Source organism: Lepisosteus oculatus, chromosome 15, assembly GCF_040954835.1.
Source record: "Lepisosteus oculatus isolate fLepOcu1 chromosome 15, fLepOcu1.hap2, whole genome shotgun sequence".
Lineage (NCBI taxonomy): Eukaryota > Metazoa > Chordata > Actinopteri > Semionotiformes > Lepisosteidae > Lepisosteus > Lepisosteus oculatus.
The window spans coordinates 32,208,719-32,227,501 of record NC_090710.1 but is presented as its reverse complement, the minus strand read 5'-3'; the positions used below and the strand labels follow the sequence as shown (position 1 = coordinate 32,227,501).

General features: G+C 41.8%; 1 protein-coding gene across 5 annotated transcripts in view; it reads right to left on the bottom strand.

Annotated features, from left to right (window-relative positions):
• Window positions 1-252: 252 nt before the first annotated feature.
• spag17 (sperm associated antigen 17) overlaps window positions 253-18,783 on the bottom strand; it is a 32,392-nt gene continuing 13,861 nt past the window's right edge. For 2 of the 5 annotated variants that reach the window (XM_069179223.1, XM_069179227.1), the window contains exons 17-43: window positions 17,596-17,715; window positions 17,029-17,183; window positions 16,599-16,789; window positions 16,167-16,255; window positions 15,556-15,795; window positions 15,302-15,413; window positions 14,727-14,861; window positions 14,348-14,458; window positions 13,086-13,318; window positions 12,455-12,581; window positions 10,994-11,172; window positions 10,717-10,879; window positions 10,216-10,436; window positions 9,685-9,826; window positions 9,199-9,353; window positions 8,035-8,226; window positions 7,128-7,243; window positions 6,762-6,910; window positions 6,532-6,662; window positions 5,474-5,656; window positions 3,519-3,632; window positions 2,910-2,964; window positions 2,362-2,461; window positions 1,720-1,773; window positions 1,045-1,147; window positions 745-850; window positions 253-587 (exon numbers count right to left, since the gene is read on the bottom strand). In XM_069179223.1, coding sequence (XP_069035324.1) covers window positions 418-587; window positions 745-850; window positions 1,045-1,147; window positions 1,720-1,773; window positions 2,362-2,461; window positions 2,910-2,964; window positions 3,519-3,632; window positions 5,474-5,656; window positions 6,532-6,662; window positions 6,762-6,910; window positions 7,128-7,243; window positions 8,035-8,226; window positions 9,199-9,353; window positions 9,685-9,826; window positions 10,216-10,436; window positions 10,717-10,879; window positions 10,994-11,172; window positions 12,455-12,581; window positions 13,086-13,318; window positions 14,348-14,458; window positions 14,727-14,861; window positions 15,302-15,413; window positions 15,556-15,795; window positions 16,167-16,255; window positions 16,599-16,789; window positions 17,029-17,183; window positions 17,596-17,715 — 3,846 coding nt within the window. In that variant the 3' untranslated portion in view covers window positions 253-417. The remainder of the gene's footprint in view (window positions 588-744; window positions 851-1,044; window positions 1,148-1,719; window positions 1,774-2,361; window positions 2,462-2,909; window positions 2,965-3,518; window positions 3,633-5,473; window positions 5,657-6,531; window positions 6,663-6,761; window positions 6,911-7,127; window positions 7,244-8,034; window positions 8,227-9,198; window positions 9,354-9,684; window positions 9,827-10,215; window positions 10,437-10,716; window positions 10,880-10,993; window positions 11,173-12,454; window positions 12,582-13,085; window positions 13,319-14,347; window positions 14,459-14,726; window positions 14,862-15,301; window positions 15,414-15,555; window positions 15,796-16,166; window positions 16,256-16,598; window positions 16,790-17,028; window positions 17,184-17,595; window positions 17,716-18,783) is intronic. The other 3 variants (XM_069179224.1, XM_069179226.1, XM_069179228.1) reach the window with 3 other exon arrangements.

The window sequence follows — 18,783 nt, the reverse complement described above, 5'->3', positions numbered from 1 at the left end:
TCAGTACTGTATTTTACATGCTTTATAGAAACTTAAAAGATATATGACTGAAATGTATTCCTGTTTTCCCTGGTGTGAATCATCATGATGCCTAATGGGACTTCTTCAGTCCAGAGGCTTAACTGTGAAAATGTGAATTGGGCACGTGTGTGCACCCAGGTCTTTGAGATCCCAGTTCTGTCACTGAACACCCAGGGACCTGGTATGAGATTTCCACTTGACCGTTTGTTGAAAAGGAAAAAAGAAAACTTCAAGGCGGCTCGTGATTTTGACTTTGATTGTCTGGAGCAACAACGGCAAATATACGTTTGAACTGCAAAGCTTTTACTTGTGTCCAAAGCTGATTTGCATGGAGTTCAATACATACTGGACTGGCGAGATCTTTTTTTTTTAACAATCTGTTGTACAGCGCACTCTCTACCTGACCCGTTTGGAGTGAAAAACAGTTTCCAGGCCCGGGGCGGCTTGACACTCAGTACCTGACGTGGCCGGAGCACGGGGGACGGCGCCGGGCCGTGGCGTGGGACCCGCGGGTCTGGCTCTCCCCGGCACGCTGCCTTCTGCTGTCGGAATCACGGGTCTGCGCGCTTCAAGAGTCACAAAGCAAAAACCGCATCCTGAACGCCTCTTCCACCAAAAACCACCGCCTCGGGCAGACACGCACCTCTCGTGTTCAGTTAGGGATCTAACGGGTGATTAGGGCAAATACATATCAGTTTTAACAATAACGAAACAAAGCATTACCATTTACGGCTGCAGCGGCGTTTGGCATTTCATTCACAGATTCTGTTGTTGTTTCCGTTTTTGGGAATGGTGGTAGCTCTCTGGACAGAGATTCCATATCTGGAACCTTACAGGGAAAATAAAAAGGAAAGACAGGCAGGACAATTTGCTCCTGGTCAATATAAAATCACACAACAACTGATAGCTAAAAATAAGTCCAAAAAGTTATCCTTATAATATATTTTAGTCCAAGTTACCATTTACAATGATGATATATAGCAAACAGTTAGTGTTCAGCTACAGTACACACAGCAATCTTACCTGAGTGAGCAAGAATGCTTTGCCAAATTCAGACGCAAAATACGGTGGTATTATTCTTTTCCTGAGGGCTTCCCGGCATTTCTTCTCTTCTAGCACCTCCTGTCTGCATTGTCAGGACAACATTTCAGTTTCACACTATACTAAACACTTCCCTGTAGATTTTAAAACACTTTTACAACACGGGTAGCATGCACTGGTACATTTAAGTCTTACTATGGTATAATCTAAATGCACTCCAAATAGAATTAGTTGTGAAATTATTTTGTCACGTAGAGGAAAAAGGGTAGACTGTACTGTATGTGAGAGAAGGGAAGGGACAGAAGTACTAAACTACACACAAAAGCAGTATAAATAAAACAAAGTCATAATAAAGGAGATCTATTATTATTTTCATGCTTAAGATTTCTCAAGAAATTAGCAGCTTCAGTTTCCAAACTTTGAAGTGATGTTACTGTAAGAACTGGTTTTAACATTTCTTCCAAAGCAGCCATTTTGTCTGCCGAGAGATTTGGAAGGCTCTGATTCACATTTTGATCACGGTAAAAAGCTCAGTTCATACAAGCCACCACATGGTCTACAAATACGTTTAAGCTTTACGTTTTTACACGGTGTATTATGTTTACACTTCGGGTCTGACAGATCTCATCTGAATGTCCCTCTTCCACGCTGCATTACCTGCGCTGCTCTAGTCTGCCTGCCCACACAGACACCCGTTTGACTCCCTGCCTGCTGCGTGTCAAAGATTGAGAGAAAAAAGGAGAAAACTGCAGACTGGCTGACCTCCACAGATAGGGTAAAAATAAAAAAATACAAGGTGTCGGTGAAAAACAGTTGTCACAGGCAGTAAACCAAGTGGAAGAATGTCAAGTGTCATCCATCTTAAACAGTGTCTCCCACCCTGGGAGTGTCTGAAGCAGTTCAGTTTTCTCTGTCCAGGACATGTTTGATTTAGTGAAGGGAAGTGATTGGTTCACAGGTCCCTCAAGAAGGAAAACACGCCTCGTACCAAGGGGAATGCACCAGTCACATTCCTGGTCTATCACCGAAATGCAGGACGAGAGTGAATGTGCAGATAATTGGATTAATGGATCATAACATGGCCATTCTTTCTATGGAGTCAGCAGAGTGACTGAGCACTCACAAAGAGGACTGACCTTAAAAATGGCTTTGGATCCCAAAGGTCTGTTTTTTCAAAGTTAAATTCAGCAAGATAATATCATCTTTTGATACCCGCTATGATAAGTGGGGATTATAAGTATAGGTTTTTAGGGAAATGAAATCCTGTATGGGCAAAAGTTGCGAGACTACAAGCCCTACCTGTCCCTGTCCCAGTCCTCTTGCGAGCGCTTCGATTGCACAGGTTCGAGAGGGGGTTCTGGAGGACTGCTGATGGCTTGCGTGTACAGGGCAGCAATATCTGGAGGAACACAGTCAGAATTTGTGATGCAGGTAAAAAAGTTCACTCTGTACTGATTCATATTAAAAAAAAAAATAATGCATTTACTCCCATTGTCGGTTTACTGTTTTGTTTTTTTTGTTATTTTGGTTTCATACAGAGTAAACTTAGGAAACTAAGGAAAGCGAAGGGAGGTAAGAAAAGCGAAATGTGTGTTTGTAGCATGCGGCACATTGTACAACAGAAGCTCAACAGCCTTGGAAAGAGCAGGGAAGAACAGGGAGAGCAAACTGTTCCTGTGGTAAAGAGAAGAGCCAAAGCACAGGGGAAGTGTTCAGAAAGCACGGCGGGCGTCTGGCACACTGGGTCACACTGGGTCACACTGGGTCACACTGGGTAACACTGGGTAACACTGGGTAACACTGGTGCTAGCGGGTTTCTAGGCGTCACGGTGCAGCATGCGCCTCACCACAGCTCCTTCTCTCCCCTCCAGCTGCCGCGGCTCCTTCCACATCTGGGTAAGACTGCCACGAGGAAGAGAGGGTCCTTCAGCAACCCCCTCTGAACTATGCAGCTAATACTTCAATGCCATATTTTGGTCATGTTTTAACACCTTAAAATATGTTATATGTACATAATTTAGCTTTAGTTTAATTAAATTGTCTACTTCTGTACCAGAAATTAAAGCACATTTGAACAAAAGTAAAAGAAATAAAAAAGCTTCTTCTGACATATACCGTACATGTACTATACATATTGTATAACATACAGTAACTATTACAGTATATATATATATTGTATAACATAACTGTTTTATTGTATGTATATACAGTATGTTGAGAAGTATGAAAAACACAACAAATGCCATTAATTCCAAAACTCATTGTACAGTATACTGAATAAACAGGGCAAAGCTCAGAAAAGTATGCTAGGCCATAATTATTGTATGTTTGGTGCAGGTCACCAAATATGTATAAACTGGTGTGGTGTTTGGCATTACGTGTGTGAGTCTTAAGAAGGAAACACCGGTGACTCTGTGTGAGACGGTTCAGCTGATGAGAAGCCGCCAGGCGCTCACCAGGACAAGCTTGAGCAGGTCGGCTGCGTGCATTTTCTCTTCTTCAGTCCTGGGCTCCTTCACGTGCATCTCATCCGCAATGTGCTCTTTCCTCAGGATGTGATCAATGTACTCCTTTCATAAAAACACAGTCCTCTCAGCAACATTGTTTAATAAATCATAGCTTTTAACTAGCTAAAACAGTCCTTTCAAATCAGATATTTATTTCATGTTGTGTACCAGGGTATCAGGAACATTCTTATATTAGTATTTTTTATAATAATTGCATTGAAGTAATATATATTACTAAAATGATTTATTTCAATATATTAAGAAAAGGCCTCTGAAGTTAGAAATGCTGTCAGATTACTGATCTCTACCCCTACCACTGGCTCACACTGATGTTTTTTTAAGTTGTACTGTATGGTGTTTAACTTGTTGTTGCTGCTGCTGTTCTGTGTCCATGTTTTTAGTGTTTCCTCAGTATCTTTGTATCGGAGCATACATGCAATTAAGCACTTCATTGCGCTTGTGTATATGACAATGAACTGAACTGAACTGAAATGCCTTGTTTTCAGTTTTACATGCTCTTCCACATAGTTTCCACTTGTTCCCCGTGATCCATATTTCAGTGTTGATTCTGGAGAAGTCCACTGGGATGACTTCACTTGTATTGATTCACGTCTTGCACAGCAGAAAGGAAACCCCGCTCCTCCAGCTCCAGGACATTGTTGTTGGTTTTATTGGTGTTTGTGCAGCTGGTCCTTTATCTACTGAGTGCAGACCAGTCTAGAAGCCCCAGGGAAGGCCAAAAGCTATCGTACGGTAGGTTTAAAAGAGACAGCAGGGAAGGGTTTGTGCTCAGAGTTTCTAGAGTGTCTGAAGAGTAGGCTAGCAGAGTGAGCTACCTACAGCTCACAATCTAGTTTCTCCTTGATGAACCAAAACAATCCCGGTATCGGAGAACTGGAGGTAGCTATATTTTCATAAGCGGAACTATTTTAGTTTCCTTTTTTAAAATCTGCTAGATAGAGTTTGTGCCTCACTTTATTGTAAAGCATATCTCTTGGGCACTGACGGCTGTCTCCAGGTTGGCCTGAGTCTAGGCCACTGGCTCACCTGTGGAGGTGGTCCAGAAGTGCTTCTCAGCACCGTCCCTATGCACATGTATACACATGGGAACGGATTCCCTCATAAGGAATCACAGTCCCTGAGCCACTGAGCCACGCTTGCACCGCCATGCTTTACTCTGCCAGACAGATGAAAACCCGGCACTCCTACAAGACCCAGTTTGTTATATGGGTGGGTAACGTTGCAAAACATGTGGGAGCACATCCCCAGTCCGTCAGGCTCTGGAGCAGGTTGTCCAGGATGAACTTGAACTTGAACTTTATTGCCATATGTAACCGGTACTGGTACAATGGAATTCTTACTTACAGAAAGTCTCTCGATTGTAAAACAAGTGTAAAAAACAAAACAAAGTGCAAACAGTGCATCAAGACAATGTACAAACAAACAATAGACAATGTGCAAGTAGGATACTGTCGTCATCCCTTCCACTTTGACACAACATGAATGTTTTTGGTGATGATGGGTGTTTCCATTGCATTCGCTCTCCGGTTTCTTCTCCTGTGTTTTGTACTGTGACACCAGGCAACCAGGTCTACTTCAAAGCCTACTGACGTCTACTTGGGCTTCGTATTGCAGACAGCTTTGGGTGCCTTCTGGTGGCAGCATGGTGAAAACGTAACTATGACTATGCTTTTGAGAATTTTTAATACTTTTTTTCTTGTCCCCAGGATTGCACACATGCTGTATTACAGACGGCAAAATTCAATGTTTACTGACTTACCTTCACAGATGGTAGATTAAAGTAAGAGTTTTAACAGCAAAGACCTGGCTACCTTTTGATAATTGATAAGAGACCTCGACGACTTATGGTCTATTTGTGCATTCACACTGGCTGAAATAAGTACCTTTAATCGCAGTTCCATCTTCCTCCTCAGGGTGCTGCTCATGGGCTCATACTGGATAAGGTGGCGAATTTCAAGCACCTCAGGACACTTAAATACAGGCGCAGAAGGAGCAGACACTGATATTTCGTTCAAGTACAGCCCCTTCCCAAGAGAGGTCCCGAAGGGAGGTCCAGACTTCTTCTTCTAAAACAAGATATTCCCCCACAAAAATATTAATTATTTCATTCACTTTGCTATAACCTACAAATACTTCATAAAAACTTCATAAATAACTTATAAACGCTACCTTATGCAAAATACTGTAGAGGACGAAAACTAAAAATGGCACAGTGTATGACTGAAAACAATCATTTTTATCTCGGAATAATGGGATTGTAAATTTTAAAGAAATTAAAAGTTAAAGGCAATGTTACATAACGTAACAAAGTGAAGCGGGGTTTCGACATTGGCAAATTTGTTTATTCACTATTCTGCCTGGCTGATGGTGTCTTGTATGGAAGAAGAGCAGAGCTGGAAGCAGCCGAGCTGAAGGTTAAGTGCCACTGTTGAATTGGCGGAATGGCTGACCCTGTGCTCAGACCCCAAGCTTCTCCCCCTGTCTGTGTGTCTGTGTCTCATGGAGAAAAGCTGGGGTATGCGAAAAGACGAATTCCTAATGCAAGAAATTGTATAGGGCTAATAAAGCAACATTAACATTAACATTAACTAGGCCTGAGACGAATCTAGTGTGAGAGAGCCTCTCCCTGCCCCCTGGCACCCACAAAGTCACAGCTGGAGATTCTTTTTTTAAATCCCTGGTGTCATGTTCTTAGTCTATCGCTGGCCATTGTAGGAGCATTTATGTTTTCAGGTTAACACTACATCGTTTGGGCATTCACCTACATTTTCTTACTAAACCTCACACACTGAATTTTTTAAAATCCCTGAATTCTGCAAACGTCTCAGGAGACCAGATAAATGTATATTGAGCAATGCACCATCCAGATGCTTTATTTCTTCTTTTCCATACTTGATCGCTTACGGTATCTACTTTCTTTGAACTTCATTACGTTCTTTACCTCTCTGGAAGGGAAATCGTTCCATTTCCTAGACTTAAGGTTGGGAGGGACAATGTCTCCTTCACTCCGGACGAGCCATCGGGACCACGCGCCCTCTGGGCCTGGCCGGAGGATCGTCAATCCGAGGACCCCTGCAGGGAAGAAAAAAAAAATAACTTTTTAGTCTTAAACGCATCACGTTGTCTTGGAAGGGGAGGAGATGTTTAATGTGAAAAAGGCGCGTGCTGTACCTGCGAGTTCAGACAGGGGCTCCTTCAGCACTGCGGTAGAAGGGTCGCTGTAGGCTTCGGACAGAGCGGCCTCCACGTCTCGGGAGCGCAGCAGCTCTGTTCCGGAGCCGTCGGCATGAGCAATGAAGAATCTGTCACGATTGAAGGCTCTACGACTTATTAAAGTGCAGAAGGAAAAAAAAACCTACAAACAGGCTTAAGGATCATTCGGTGTGGCTGGGGACAGGAAAACAAACAAAATATGCTGCAGACAAACGGAGTGCACATTTTATACACAAAGCCTAACATGAGTCTGGCTGACAACTGACATATTAAAGATGACACGACAATATATTACTTGTAAGTAACAATAAAGTGACATTTTACCTTGGTGAGTGTTGTTTGCAATCCTGCCTGGGCTCCGAAGACTCTGGACCCTCCTCTTCCTCTGTGCCATCTTCTGTGCTGGAGATGACAGTTGAGGTTTGTCCATCTACCATCACCTACAGTACAAACATACAGATCGTGAGCAACATTGTTTCCTTGCCTTATGTGAGTGACGGAACAGAAAATGCACTGTGCGCCTTGTAAGTCGTCACACTGGACTGGAAACAGCTCAGTGTAAGAAAGGTTCACAAGGTCTCCTAAGTACCTGCTGCATTTGCATGATCAAATATCCTGTATTAATAATAATTCCTTACACTTATACATTATAGACCATTATAGACGCTCCAATCAAAGTGCTTTACAGGTAATGGGGATCCCCTCCACCACCACCAGTTTGCTGCCCCACCTGGATGATGCGCCAGTCCACTCCCCACACACCAGCTCTCAGTGGGGAGGAGAGCAGAGTGATGGGGATTATTAGGAGGCCACAACTGGTTAAGCCATTGAGAAATGTGGCCAGGACACTGGGGTAACACCCCTAATTTTTTCGAGAAAAGCCCTGGGATTTTTAATGACCACAGAGAGTCAGGACCTCAGTTTTACATCTCACCTGAAAGCCTTCCTTTTTACAGTACACCGTCCAAGTCACTATACTGGGGCATTAGGACCCACACAGACCACAGGGTGAGCGCCCCCTACTGGCCCCACTAACACCTCTTCCAGCAGCAAACTTTTTTCCCAGGAGGTCTCCCCTCCAGGTACTGACCAGGCTCACACCTGCTGAGCTTCAGTGGGTTGCCAGTTGTGAGTTGCTGGGTGATATGGCTACTGGCATTCTGCAAGCAAGTCTGACGACTGAATTAGAAATTAAATGAATATTAAACAGAAAATGATTTTTACTATGTACCTGAAAGAGGTTTCCCTCTGGATCCATAACCTCACAGATAACATCTGTGGTGTGTCGCATGATGTAGCTTCCAGATTGCAGTTCCAAGTTGGTACCAATAGGGGCCAGTGTTACATCACAATCTGGTTTGGAGCTGTACACTGCCTGGCCATCTGGGTAAATGCTGAGACACCCTGTGCTTGATGGTAAGACCTGAAGAGAGAACCATGTGTTTCACTATCAAATACATAAGTACAGTATCTTTCATTTTTCCTGCAGGAGATCCTACTGTATATAGCAGATGTAGGCAAACAAACAACCCTAACCCTAAGTGAATAAAAGTTCATATTAAAAACCTCAAGGCAATTATTTATTTTAAGGGGAGAACACTGACAACAGAGAGGATGATGTAGAATATATTTGTTCTTATTTCAGTTTTGACACCATTTAAAACTATTACTTCAGATACAGTAACTGCACTTGCGCAAATTCTGCTTTCAAGATCTCATTGAAAATGAAAAATCACATTTTACTTGCAGCAAGATGGAAAAAATGTAAATGATCCAGCTAATCCAACTTCAGTTAAACCTCACATACTGTATATTCATGTTCAGGAATATTAATAATCCATCTAGCGAATGGATTTAGAAGACGTACATGGTGCCTGAATGTGCTCAACCTTTAACCTTGGCATAGCAACATTTTTTGTTTGTGGAGAGTATAAATGTTTAGAATTACAATTAAACAATATTCTTTTACAGTATGTACTGTTTAAAAAAATGGCTTTCTAATAAGTAATCAGGCATGAATCCAGTATACTGTACTACGGTAGCCTACTGTATATAGTAGAAAGCTAACTAGAAATTAAACTAGGGACAACTACCTAATTTTTGTTTAACTGAAACAGAAAATCTCAATTTTAATTCAGGACCAAAGTTTTAGTTTCAGAAATCGTCAGCAAAAATCGAATGCAAATCTTTTAATGTGAGAGACTGAAACACATGCTGCATATACAGTACACGCTCATAATAAATAAAATGTTTAATAAAAAGGAAAAATGTCCTGTTTCTATTACTTGGTTGCAATTTAATCTGAAAAGGCATCCATTCGAATTAGTCCCTACATTCTTCCACCCTACATCAATATACTGTATTAACCGGGCATTTAGTACTTGTAAAGTTTCACCTTGTAAGATCCTTGAGGGTGAGCTGTTATTTTAGTTCCATCTCCAAAAACAGCTGTGCTTGTGCAGTCGTCACAGTTCAGTATCACAGTGGCAAATCCCAGACACTCTATCCAAATATGTTTTGCTTTTTTAGAGATGGTTGGTACATCTTCACCTGGGATGAAGAAGTGGGGTAGGGTCAGTTTGGAAAATAAATAACACTCTTTAAAATGGCTTTAAACAATTCAGAGTTTTTTTGATTTGTCTAAGATACCATCTTGCCCAAATATAACTCTAGCGTGCTAAATAAAAGTCTCCATGCCTTGTTGAACACTCTGGTCAAAGCGTGATGGAAGGATTGATGGCATCAAGACAAAATGAGATAATACGAATGGAAACTTTCTAAAAACTCATGAACTCAGGAATCTGTTGCCCAAATATAAAAATCGAATTAAACTGAATTAACTTCAGCTGTATTGCATTCCATGTGGTATTATTTGTCTTGCCTGTCTCTTGGTGGTCGTCAGTCACTGGAATTTCAACATCTTGGTCCAGAGTGGTGATCCTGGTCCCATCAGCATGCTCCACAATGACAGTTCCATCCCTTTCCAACACAGTGACTACTTTATCATCTCGGGTTATCATAACCTGCAAAAGACCAGCTTGTCATGACAATAAAGTCACTTGTGTATACAATCAGGTTTCAGGTGCTTTGCTAAAATGACTGTCCTACATGCCCTTTTATTTAGCCAATCATTTGAAAAGTAGAGTAGAGTTCAAATTATTTATAGTCACAGTGTAAAAGGGCCTTGGATTTCTACAGAAAGTTCTGGTTCGATGTACACAAATGCCAGAACTGAATAGTGGATAGGATATAAAATGGTATATTACGCAACATCTCCATGGAACTAGACCAGTTTTCTCTGGCAGATAACCACGGTTCTTGTTATAATGTTTTGTAACATTAGCGCTTCACTTCATCAGGTTTTTAATTTCATCAATAACACCAATACAGAGTTTGCAGATCATGTACTTACTGCCCCAGTGACTGGGTCTGTGGCTTTGTAAGCCAGAGCGTGCTTCATTTCAATACTCCGATTTCCTTCGGTTGCCACCCTGAGGCCAGATGGTGTTGTGGTCACCCAAGTCTCCTCTGGGGATTCAACACTGCAGCCCACTTCAGCCTTTTGATCCAAAACACTGGCCTCGTTCAGTTCTGTCTTAAGTGCAGCGGTACTTGTCTTCTGGGTGTGCTTTCCTACAGGATGACGATTTTAAAATTTTACGACTTTTTTTTAAACCGGCTCTGTTCTCCAACGTTGATGAGTAAAGAATAAACGAAAGGGAGTTGCGACGTGTAGTTAAAACATCTATAATCCGTTCTAGAATATAAAAATTTGAGATAACTGGTTCTAATAGTTCATGGTCAATATATTCATTCATAATCTCAATCAGATTAATATTATTCCATTATGAATCCACTGAAATACACAAGGGACTGTCCACGATTTGCTGTGAATTTCTTTGCCTTGACTTACCTTTCTTATCTGCGACTTCTTTCACCTCTGGCTTCTGTTCTTTTGACTCCTTTTTAACAGGAGTTTCTTCTTCGGGAACACGGGGTGGAGGAGAGTCAGGAGGAGGTTTATAAATCGGCCCTGAATTGGAGCTTTTGCTCACAGTACCGTCAGCAAAAAGAACCTGAGAAGGAACAAAACCACAGAGTTGACAGAGATTGCTGATCTTGTCCATGCACCATCAAACGGGAGCTACTGGAATGGGAAATTAATATAATGTAGTAAGTAAGTGCTGTACCTCAGCAGAACCGTTCCGCATGTACTTGATCACAGCTCCTTGGCTGGTTATGACTCTTGACACTTCTCGGATCAGCGAGAGTTCGCTCATTTGGTCACGATAGAGATGACTGTGGGGGATTGGGAAACTCTGTCTCACTAGGATTTTGTGCGACTCCTGCAGGGAATCTGCTCTTAAACCTACAGCAAATTAAAACGATAGTGTCAGAAAAAAAAGTACACATACACACATACAAGCTCATAGTGCTCTTCAATGTTATATGTCATCCGTGAGTGAGTGACAGGAATAGAACAAACTGTGAAATTTCAAAATTTAGTGTTCATTGATCACTCAGAACCATAAGACAATAGAAATGTGTACCACAGTGGTTCACCTCGCAGTACCCCATTCTTTAGGGTAGGAGGATGGGCTTTATATACAGTATTTGCTTGGCTGTCAGCTTCTTTATCTTATCATCTTACTTGACCATTGACAATGGCCAACAATCCAGGAGGTCAAGTGTTCACCAGGTTTACTAGTGTTTAACAGTGCCTGGATCATGGTTAGCGAGGTCTTTGAGCCAGTCTTCCTCAAGATGGTACAGAGGACTATTGGACCTCAATGCAGGAACCACAGAGGTGTACAGAGAATAAAAAAGAAAAGGCGAAACAGAAAGGCGTTGACTGCAGAAGCATCAGCACCAGGAGAGATTTCCTCATTCACAGCTCAGCCAAACAGACCAGGTTCAGGTAGTTCGGGCACTAAGGAGACCTGCTCCAGTGACAGGGTCTGTGGCTTCGTGAACTTTTAAGCAATGTGAGAAAAGCAAAGAGAAGAAGGAAAACAATAACAGTGCTCATTAATTTGGAAGTGATTAAAGGAATTGAAAACAGCCAGCGACCTCCTTCCATGACTCATTCCACCTGACATTCCACCATGTTAACTTGTTTCCTTTTCTTCTCGAGTGTTTTCTGATGTTTATATTACACATTACAGTAACTACTGTACTGTACAATGTAAACGCTATATGATTCTATAATGATGAATATTATTGCTCTTATTTAAATTACTACACAATTCTAAAATTTGTGGAAAGAATATTGGGATACATTTTTGTGGGACTCAGGAATTAGGCAGAGATTTTTACATGCAATTGTAATTTAATATTTGATATACACATTTTCAGCTTAGGAACAGTTTTGATAGAACAGATTTTATTAATGAAGTTGCGCGTGTGTCCTGTGATTGACTGGCGTCCTGGTTAGGTGTGTATCATGCCTTGAGCTCATTGTGTGCCGGGTCACAGTCCGGCTCACTACGACCCGGTACATATATTCGACTAAAAAAATGATGGATGTGAATTCTCTGAAAAACTATTCTCTTCAATATAATTTCCAATGTAAGAAAAATCTTCAATGGTTAGCTAGTGATTTTCACTCCAGTGCTCACTGCAGTACAACAGTGCTGCCACATTTACAGTACCTGCTGACATTTCACTAAAGAACTTCACTACCAGCCCATTCGGTGCAGAAACACTCAGAGGCTGGAACGGAGGGAGGTCTGCAGATTCTCCGCTGAGAGACTCTGTGGCAGGGGGCTCAACATCGACCTAAGAAACACATTCAAAAAGTGGTGAATTTTAGTATGTCCCCACCAACCTAAAATACCGTACTGTATGTCCACTTCCATGGCTAATTCATTCAGTTTGAACTATTTTAAAAAAATTTAACATTTCACTGCAAAAATGGAAAATTAAATTAATGGAAATTAGAGTGAAGAAACTCACATTGGTAGCTACCAGTGTAATACTGAATACTGCTCCTGGATATTTGTACATACTGTATATACTACATTATAACTAATAATTCCTGTGCACTCAAAACGTTCTATAATCTTCACTTTCAAATGCCTAAGTGGTACATCGGTGCCATTCAGCATTTCTACTGCTGGACACATTTCTCATCTGTACGGTTTGCACAAGGCTCCGCTGGCCACGCGTTTTAATGCAAGAATTCAAATTTAAAAAAAACTCCAGCAAATTGAGTAGCTGAGGTTCGAACATCAGGACATCACGGCGGGCGATGGCCTCGGGGCGGAAGCTCAGACTGCCTACCCCGAGTTTCAGCCCGTCCGCCGTGTCCTCCTGCCGCGGGCGGTCCTCGACGGGAAGGGGTGGCGTAGCGCCCCCTCTGGCCCGAGAGCCTTTGGGCGAGCGCCCAGACTTGGCCCGGGGGGACTTGGCTCTTTTCCCCGGGGTGGAGGGAGACACGGAGGTGGAGGGGACAGGGGAGGGTGTGGAGACGGAAGGGATGTCCAGCACCGATTCCAGCTGGGGGTCTTTGTCATCTACGGCACAGAGCAGCAACACAAGGAGAACAGAAAGGTTACGACAACGAGGAGGCTCGCTGGGGTGCGAGTAGCTAAATTGAGCTGAAGGCCTTTGAAAGTAGTTGCATGAAGGAAGCCAGGAGTTGCACCATGTGGCAGCACTGCTGAGCAGCTTGTCACCACGCTTAGCGCAAAGAAGTGTCTCTTCTTCTCCGTTTTAAATGCCCTTTCCCCAGTTTCCCACTCGCTGGGGGGCTCTTGGCTTGTGCTGCCCTGCTGATCCTGCAGGAGTCCATCAATCCATCGGTTTTCTAAGCCCCTTCATTTAGTCCGGGGTCGCAGGGGAGCCGGAGTCTATCCCGGCAAGCAACGGGCGCAAGCTGGGGTACACCCTGGACACCCCGGGCAAGACGCCAGTCCATCTCAGGACGGACACACACCCACACACTCACTCACACCAGGGCCAATTCTCCCAGAAGCCCGTAAACGGACGGTATGTGCTTGGACTGGGGTGGATACCGGTGTGCCCGGAGGAACCCCACGCCGTCATGGTTGAGAACATACAAACTCCACACAGATACTCGCCCCCGGGTCCGGAAGTGAACCCAGAACCCCAGTGCTGCGAGGCAGTAATGCTGACCACTGTTCCACCACGCGGCCCTGACTTTATCAACCTTAATTCTTATTCCTTTGGGGATTTTGAAAATTGTGTTCCCCAATAGTCTTCTCTATTCAAGACTAAAAAGATTTATCTGGTGTAATGTCCAGAGAAGAGAGAATAGTTACAAATTCCACAGCAGCCAGTGTTTCTAGTAATCAAATATTTTATTTTTTAAATAAATCTAATTTTAGTGATATTTGAAAACCGTCTACCTTGTATGGTAGAACCACAATGAAGTGCAATTATAATTACACATTCTGCTGTGAAAGAAGGTCAGATCAGATGAGGAAGAACAAGTATCAGCTTAAAATACATTTAAAAAAATTCCCCATAAAAAACAGCATGAAATGTTACAAATTTTAGGAAGAACAATTGCCTTTTTTTACCTCTGCCTCCACCTGAGGAGCCGTAGTTGCTGAAGGAGAGATGCATTCCATTTTCAAGCATGGCAGAGAAGGACCCAAATTTACTCACTCTTTTCTTTTGTTTTGGGCATTCTGCAGTAATAAAAGTGCAGTCACAGATAAACATACCGACAACCATGTTTTGAAACGGTTTTATTGAATATTTATTAGATATGTCTGAATTCAGTTAACCCACCCGGAATCACCACAACTCACTAGATTTAAGTTATAGTTTGTGTTACAGAGACATGAAATTGACTATATTTTGCTTTTAAATTAAAAATGAGACATGAAACAAATATCCAGGAACCTAGCTGTTAAGTTCACACAGCTGACAAATATTATACTGAAGCTGATTTACCTTCTTTATGAGCAAAGACGGCTTCGTTTTTCGTCTCAGGTTTTTGTTTATCCTCCAAATCTTTCTTTGGGTCAGTGACGTGGATGAAAAAGTGATGTTTGTCTTTTATCACATTCACCTCTATTAAGGATATACCTGTGGAAAACAGCGTAAACAGAGGCAGTGAGTGCAGCTATCTGAAAAGCATGCTTGGCCACCAGTGAGCATATATTGCTCCTCCTTTCCAACAGATTCTAGATAAGTGTGAGGGATTTACTTCCTCTGACATCTTGGCAAACACTGTACATGTGATCGTGAAGAAACTGCAGGGATTCCAGTAGAGTCCTTCACTAGCAAAGAAATTACTTCTGAATAACACAGAAAACACTGCACTTCTTTAAAAAGGGGGATAAAAAAACGGGGATAGTGTTTCTGTTTATATGACACTGGTGTCTTAATAAATCAATCAATGAATCAGTCCTAAATTCTTGCTTATTCTTTAAGGTTAACTATCCTTTCATTGATAGTCTTCTTAGGGAGGGGTGCTGTAATGATAAATGACAAAATTAACATACACACCTGCATATTGTCCTTACCTTGGACAAAACGTGTGCTTTCCACTCTAATACGTCCCCCGTCAGATGGAAACAGGGACTGAACCTGTCCGGAAACCTGAATCAGGTTGTCACCCATATTGTAGCCCGTGAACTGGAAACACAAGCAGACAGTACAACCTGAAGAAGTGCTTTGTTGAAGAAAAAAAGACCATTTGTGCAGGAAGAAATTAAGTTAATCGAAAAGGTATAACGTGATTTATTCCACGATCAATGCCATGTCTCTCCTCCCTTACTTTATAGGCCCTTTCGGGAGGCAGGTCTGCTGCTGTGTCGGGCTCTTGAGCTGCAGCAGGCTCGGGGGTTTGGACGGGCTCCTCTTTTCTTCGGTCTCGGGACGATTTCTTGGGAGAAGACGGGGCTCTTTTGCTGTCAGCTGACTCTGATCTGTCCGCTTTCTTCTTTCCCCCCTTTTCTTTCTTCTCTTTCTTTGCAGACTCCTCCTCTTTCAGTCTCTCCTGCTCTTCCTTCCATGCCTTAACAGCGATTGAGATCACAGAAAACCTTTTCTCAAACACTCAATCTTTTATTTGCTTCAAGCAGCCACTAGTGTCACAAAAGTAGCAGAAAACGATTAACTGACTTCAGAGGAAATCCTCACTTTAAAGGAAACCCATTAGTCAATTTGCATCACACTATATCTGTATTAATCCAACCTCACATGAATGAGAATATATTGTAATTTGTTAAAACTAAGTACAATGTGCAACAAAGCAGACAAGAAATTTAAAACAGGCAATGTACAGTATGGGAGACATACTGTAATGACCCTTCTTTATGCAAACATTTCAGCCTTATGTATATATTCCCTGATGTTAGTAAGAAATTGCCTTCTCAATACACTAACCTTAAGTGAACCTTCACGCGTGTATGGGTTCCGTGCTGACTGAGGTTCAGTAGTGTTTTCAGTTTTGCTTAGTGACCTACTAGGTGATCCTTTGTCATATTGAGAAAAGAAACGTACAGAACACAAAAATTAAATCCCTTAGAGATAATACCAGAAGTATAAGTGATATGGTCGATGTACCCAGTTTGCTGCATAGTCCATACATTGTTTAAGCCATGATTTAATTTTAATTAACATATATTGTGTGTATACAGTATATGTATAGAAACAGTTATATTTTCTCTGCATGGAAGGCCATCATAGACACTGTTACAAGGGCTTGGTGAGTGTGTGGAGCTGCTAGTTTATTTATGGTTTCTGTAATTTAATATCTGTGCGCGTCTGATGTGTTTTGCATTGAGAAATGAGCTTTGAGACAGGCTCTCGTCTTACTCCCGGTCTTCTTCGGAGACGGGGGTTTGACCTTCTTCTTCGGCGTGGCGGACCTGGACCTGGCCGCACCAGCGGCGGGCGGCTGTGACGCCTGGCTGTCTGCTGCTCTCAGGCACAGGGAAGCTCGCCTCTTCACTTCCTCTTCCCTCACCCAGTCGCAAATCGAGTCGGCAACATTTTCCAGGTAGTTTCTATTGCGAAGACGAGGCTTATTTTTGTGCTGATTTAAATATAATTTGCTGTACCGAATGCTGCTGACAAAATAAACTTTATGCAAACAACAAGAACTTTAAAACATGTAGATTGACTGAGAGATGTGCTACAAAAACATCTTTAACTTAATCATTAAATCAGCTACTATGTCTTATCTATTTTGTGCAATCTATATGGTAAAATGCATGTTACTATGTTGCTTTTTTTCCCATTTTACCTAAACCCAACGTCCGAGTGAAGGGCCATATCCCAGAACTCCCTGCTCTGCCGCTGCTGGTTCATAGGGTTGTGAAAGACCAAGAACAGCGAGTTATCCTGCATGCGATGGTACATATCAGTGCATCCATACGTTTGGGAAGCATTCTGGAGAACCTGAAAGGTTAGTCAGAAAATTAACCTTTTCACAGTACCTGTTATAGTTATATATATATAAGATACAAGCTTAAATCTTAACTTGATGCATACAAATACAATACAGAGACAATTTAGAAAAAATGAAAAGTTACTGTATATTGAAATGGTAGACCTACAGATTTATAACAAGCAAAAAATGAGTTGCCTGTAGAAGATTTTTTTTAACTTATAGTATTGAAAGAGTTCTGATTGAGCAAAGTTGTTACAGTAAAAGTTGTTTTGTATTATGGTGTTGTACAGTATTATTGTTGTATATGTTATACGTTTATGAATTCCTGATGTGCAACTGTAAATGCAATAATCTATAGTGAATAGACTGAATCACACAGAGGATCATTAACTTAATTATTGAATAACATTTTCCTGTTACCTGTAAAAACACATTCGGTTCGTAGTGCTCTGCAAAGTACCAGTCTCTCAATGATCGAATCTGAGCCTTTTGGATTTCCTCAATATCGGTTCTGATGGACTGACACCTTTCTTCTAATTCCTACGTCAATAAATAACAGCAAATATTACAATACATTGAATTACAGAAATTACAGAAAACAAAAAAAAAATCTGCATGATAAATACATATCTGAAAAATCCTCAAATATAAAGAATATTTATAAAATAACAGAAACACATATAAATATAAACTAAAGTGAATTTTCCTTCAATTATCATTAAACACTGTAAGAAATATTGTCTGAATTATCATTTTTGTTGCAGCAGGAAAAAGCCTTTACAATATGTCTCAAGTTTAGACACATTACATGCTGCCACAAGCAGTAAAGAAAACTAAAATATACAAAGACATGGCTTCCAACTGGAAAATGACAGATGCAGGCTATGTATAACCACTCATTAGAGAGCTACAGCTGAACAGAAGCTTCCAAAAATATGTTACAGTGTATCTACTGCAGGCACTGTCGAAAAGTGCAGTTCTGGTAATAACAACTTATACAGTAGATTTCAAGGGAAAGGGAAAACACAAGAGCTACTGATGCAGCCTGATCAGGCACACTCTGAGAATAAATGATGGCGAGAGAAGATACAGCAGGGATGTGCACACAGTGGTGCCGACAGCACAGGCTGGAAGGGAGGAAACTGAGCAGGTACAGAGGACTGAGGAGCTGGTGCAGTATTCAGAGAGCTACAGCAGGAGCATGCTATCGAACAAATGTGTTGTGTGGGAGAGGCAGGGATTGAGGTTCTTGACAGAGATTAAGAGAGTATAATACAATCAGGGAAAACGGCACGGTCAAGGAATGTGGTAGGAAAAAAAAGATTTTTAAAGGTAGATTTTCAAGTGCGAACAGGAGAAAACAGCTGAACTGGGAGTAAATATGACATATACTGTATACTGTAGAGGAGAGAAAGAGCTGAGTGTTAATTCTAGAAGTGCTGGGAGGGCAGGTGAGTGAAAAGGTGGGGAAGAAGGGCAGATGTTATGGATCCAGGCCAGGGGGTAGGTGTGGTTTCTCCTGCTGCCTCTCAGCCCTGCACAGCTCAGCTCAGCGCGAGTGAAGAGAGAGAGGGGGAATAATGAAGACAACAGGATGGGAAGGGAAAA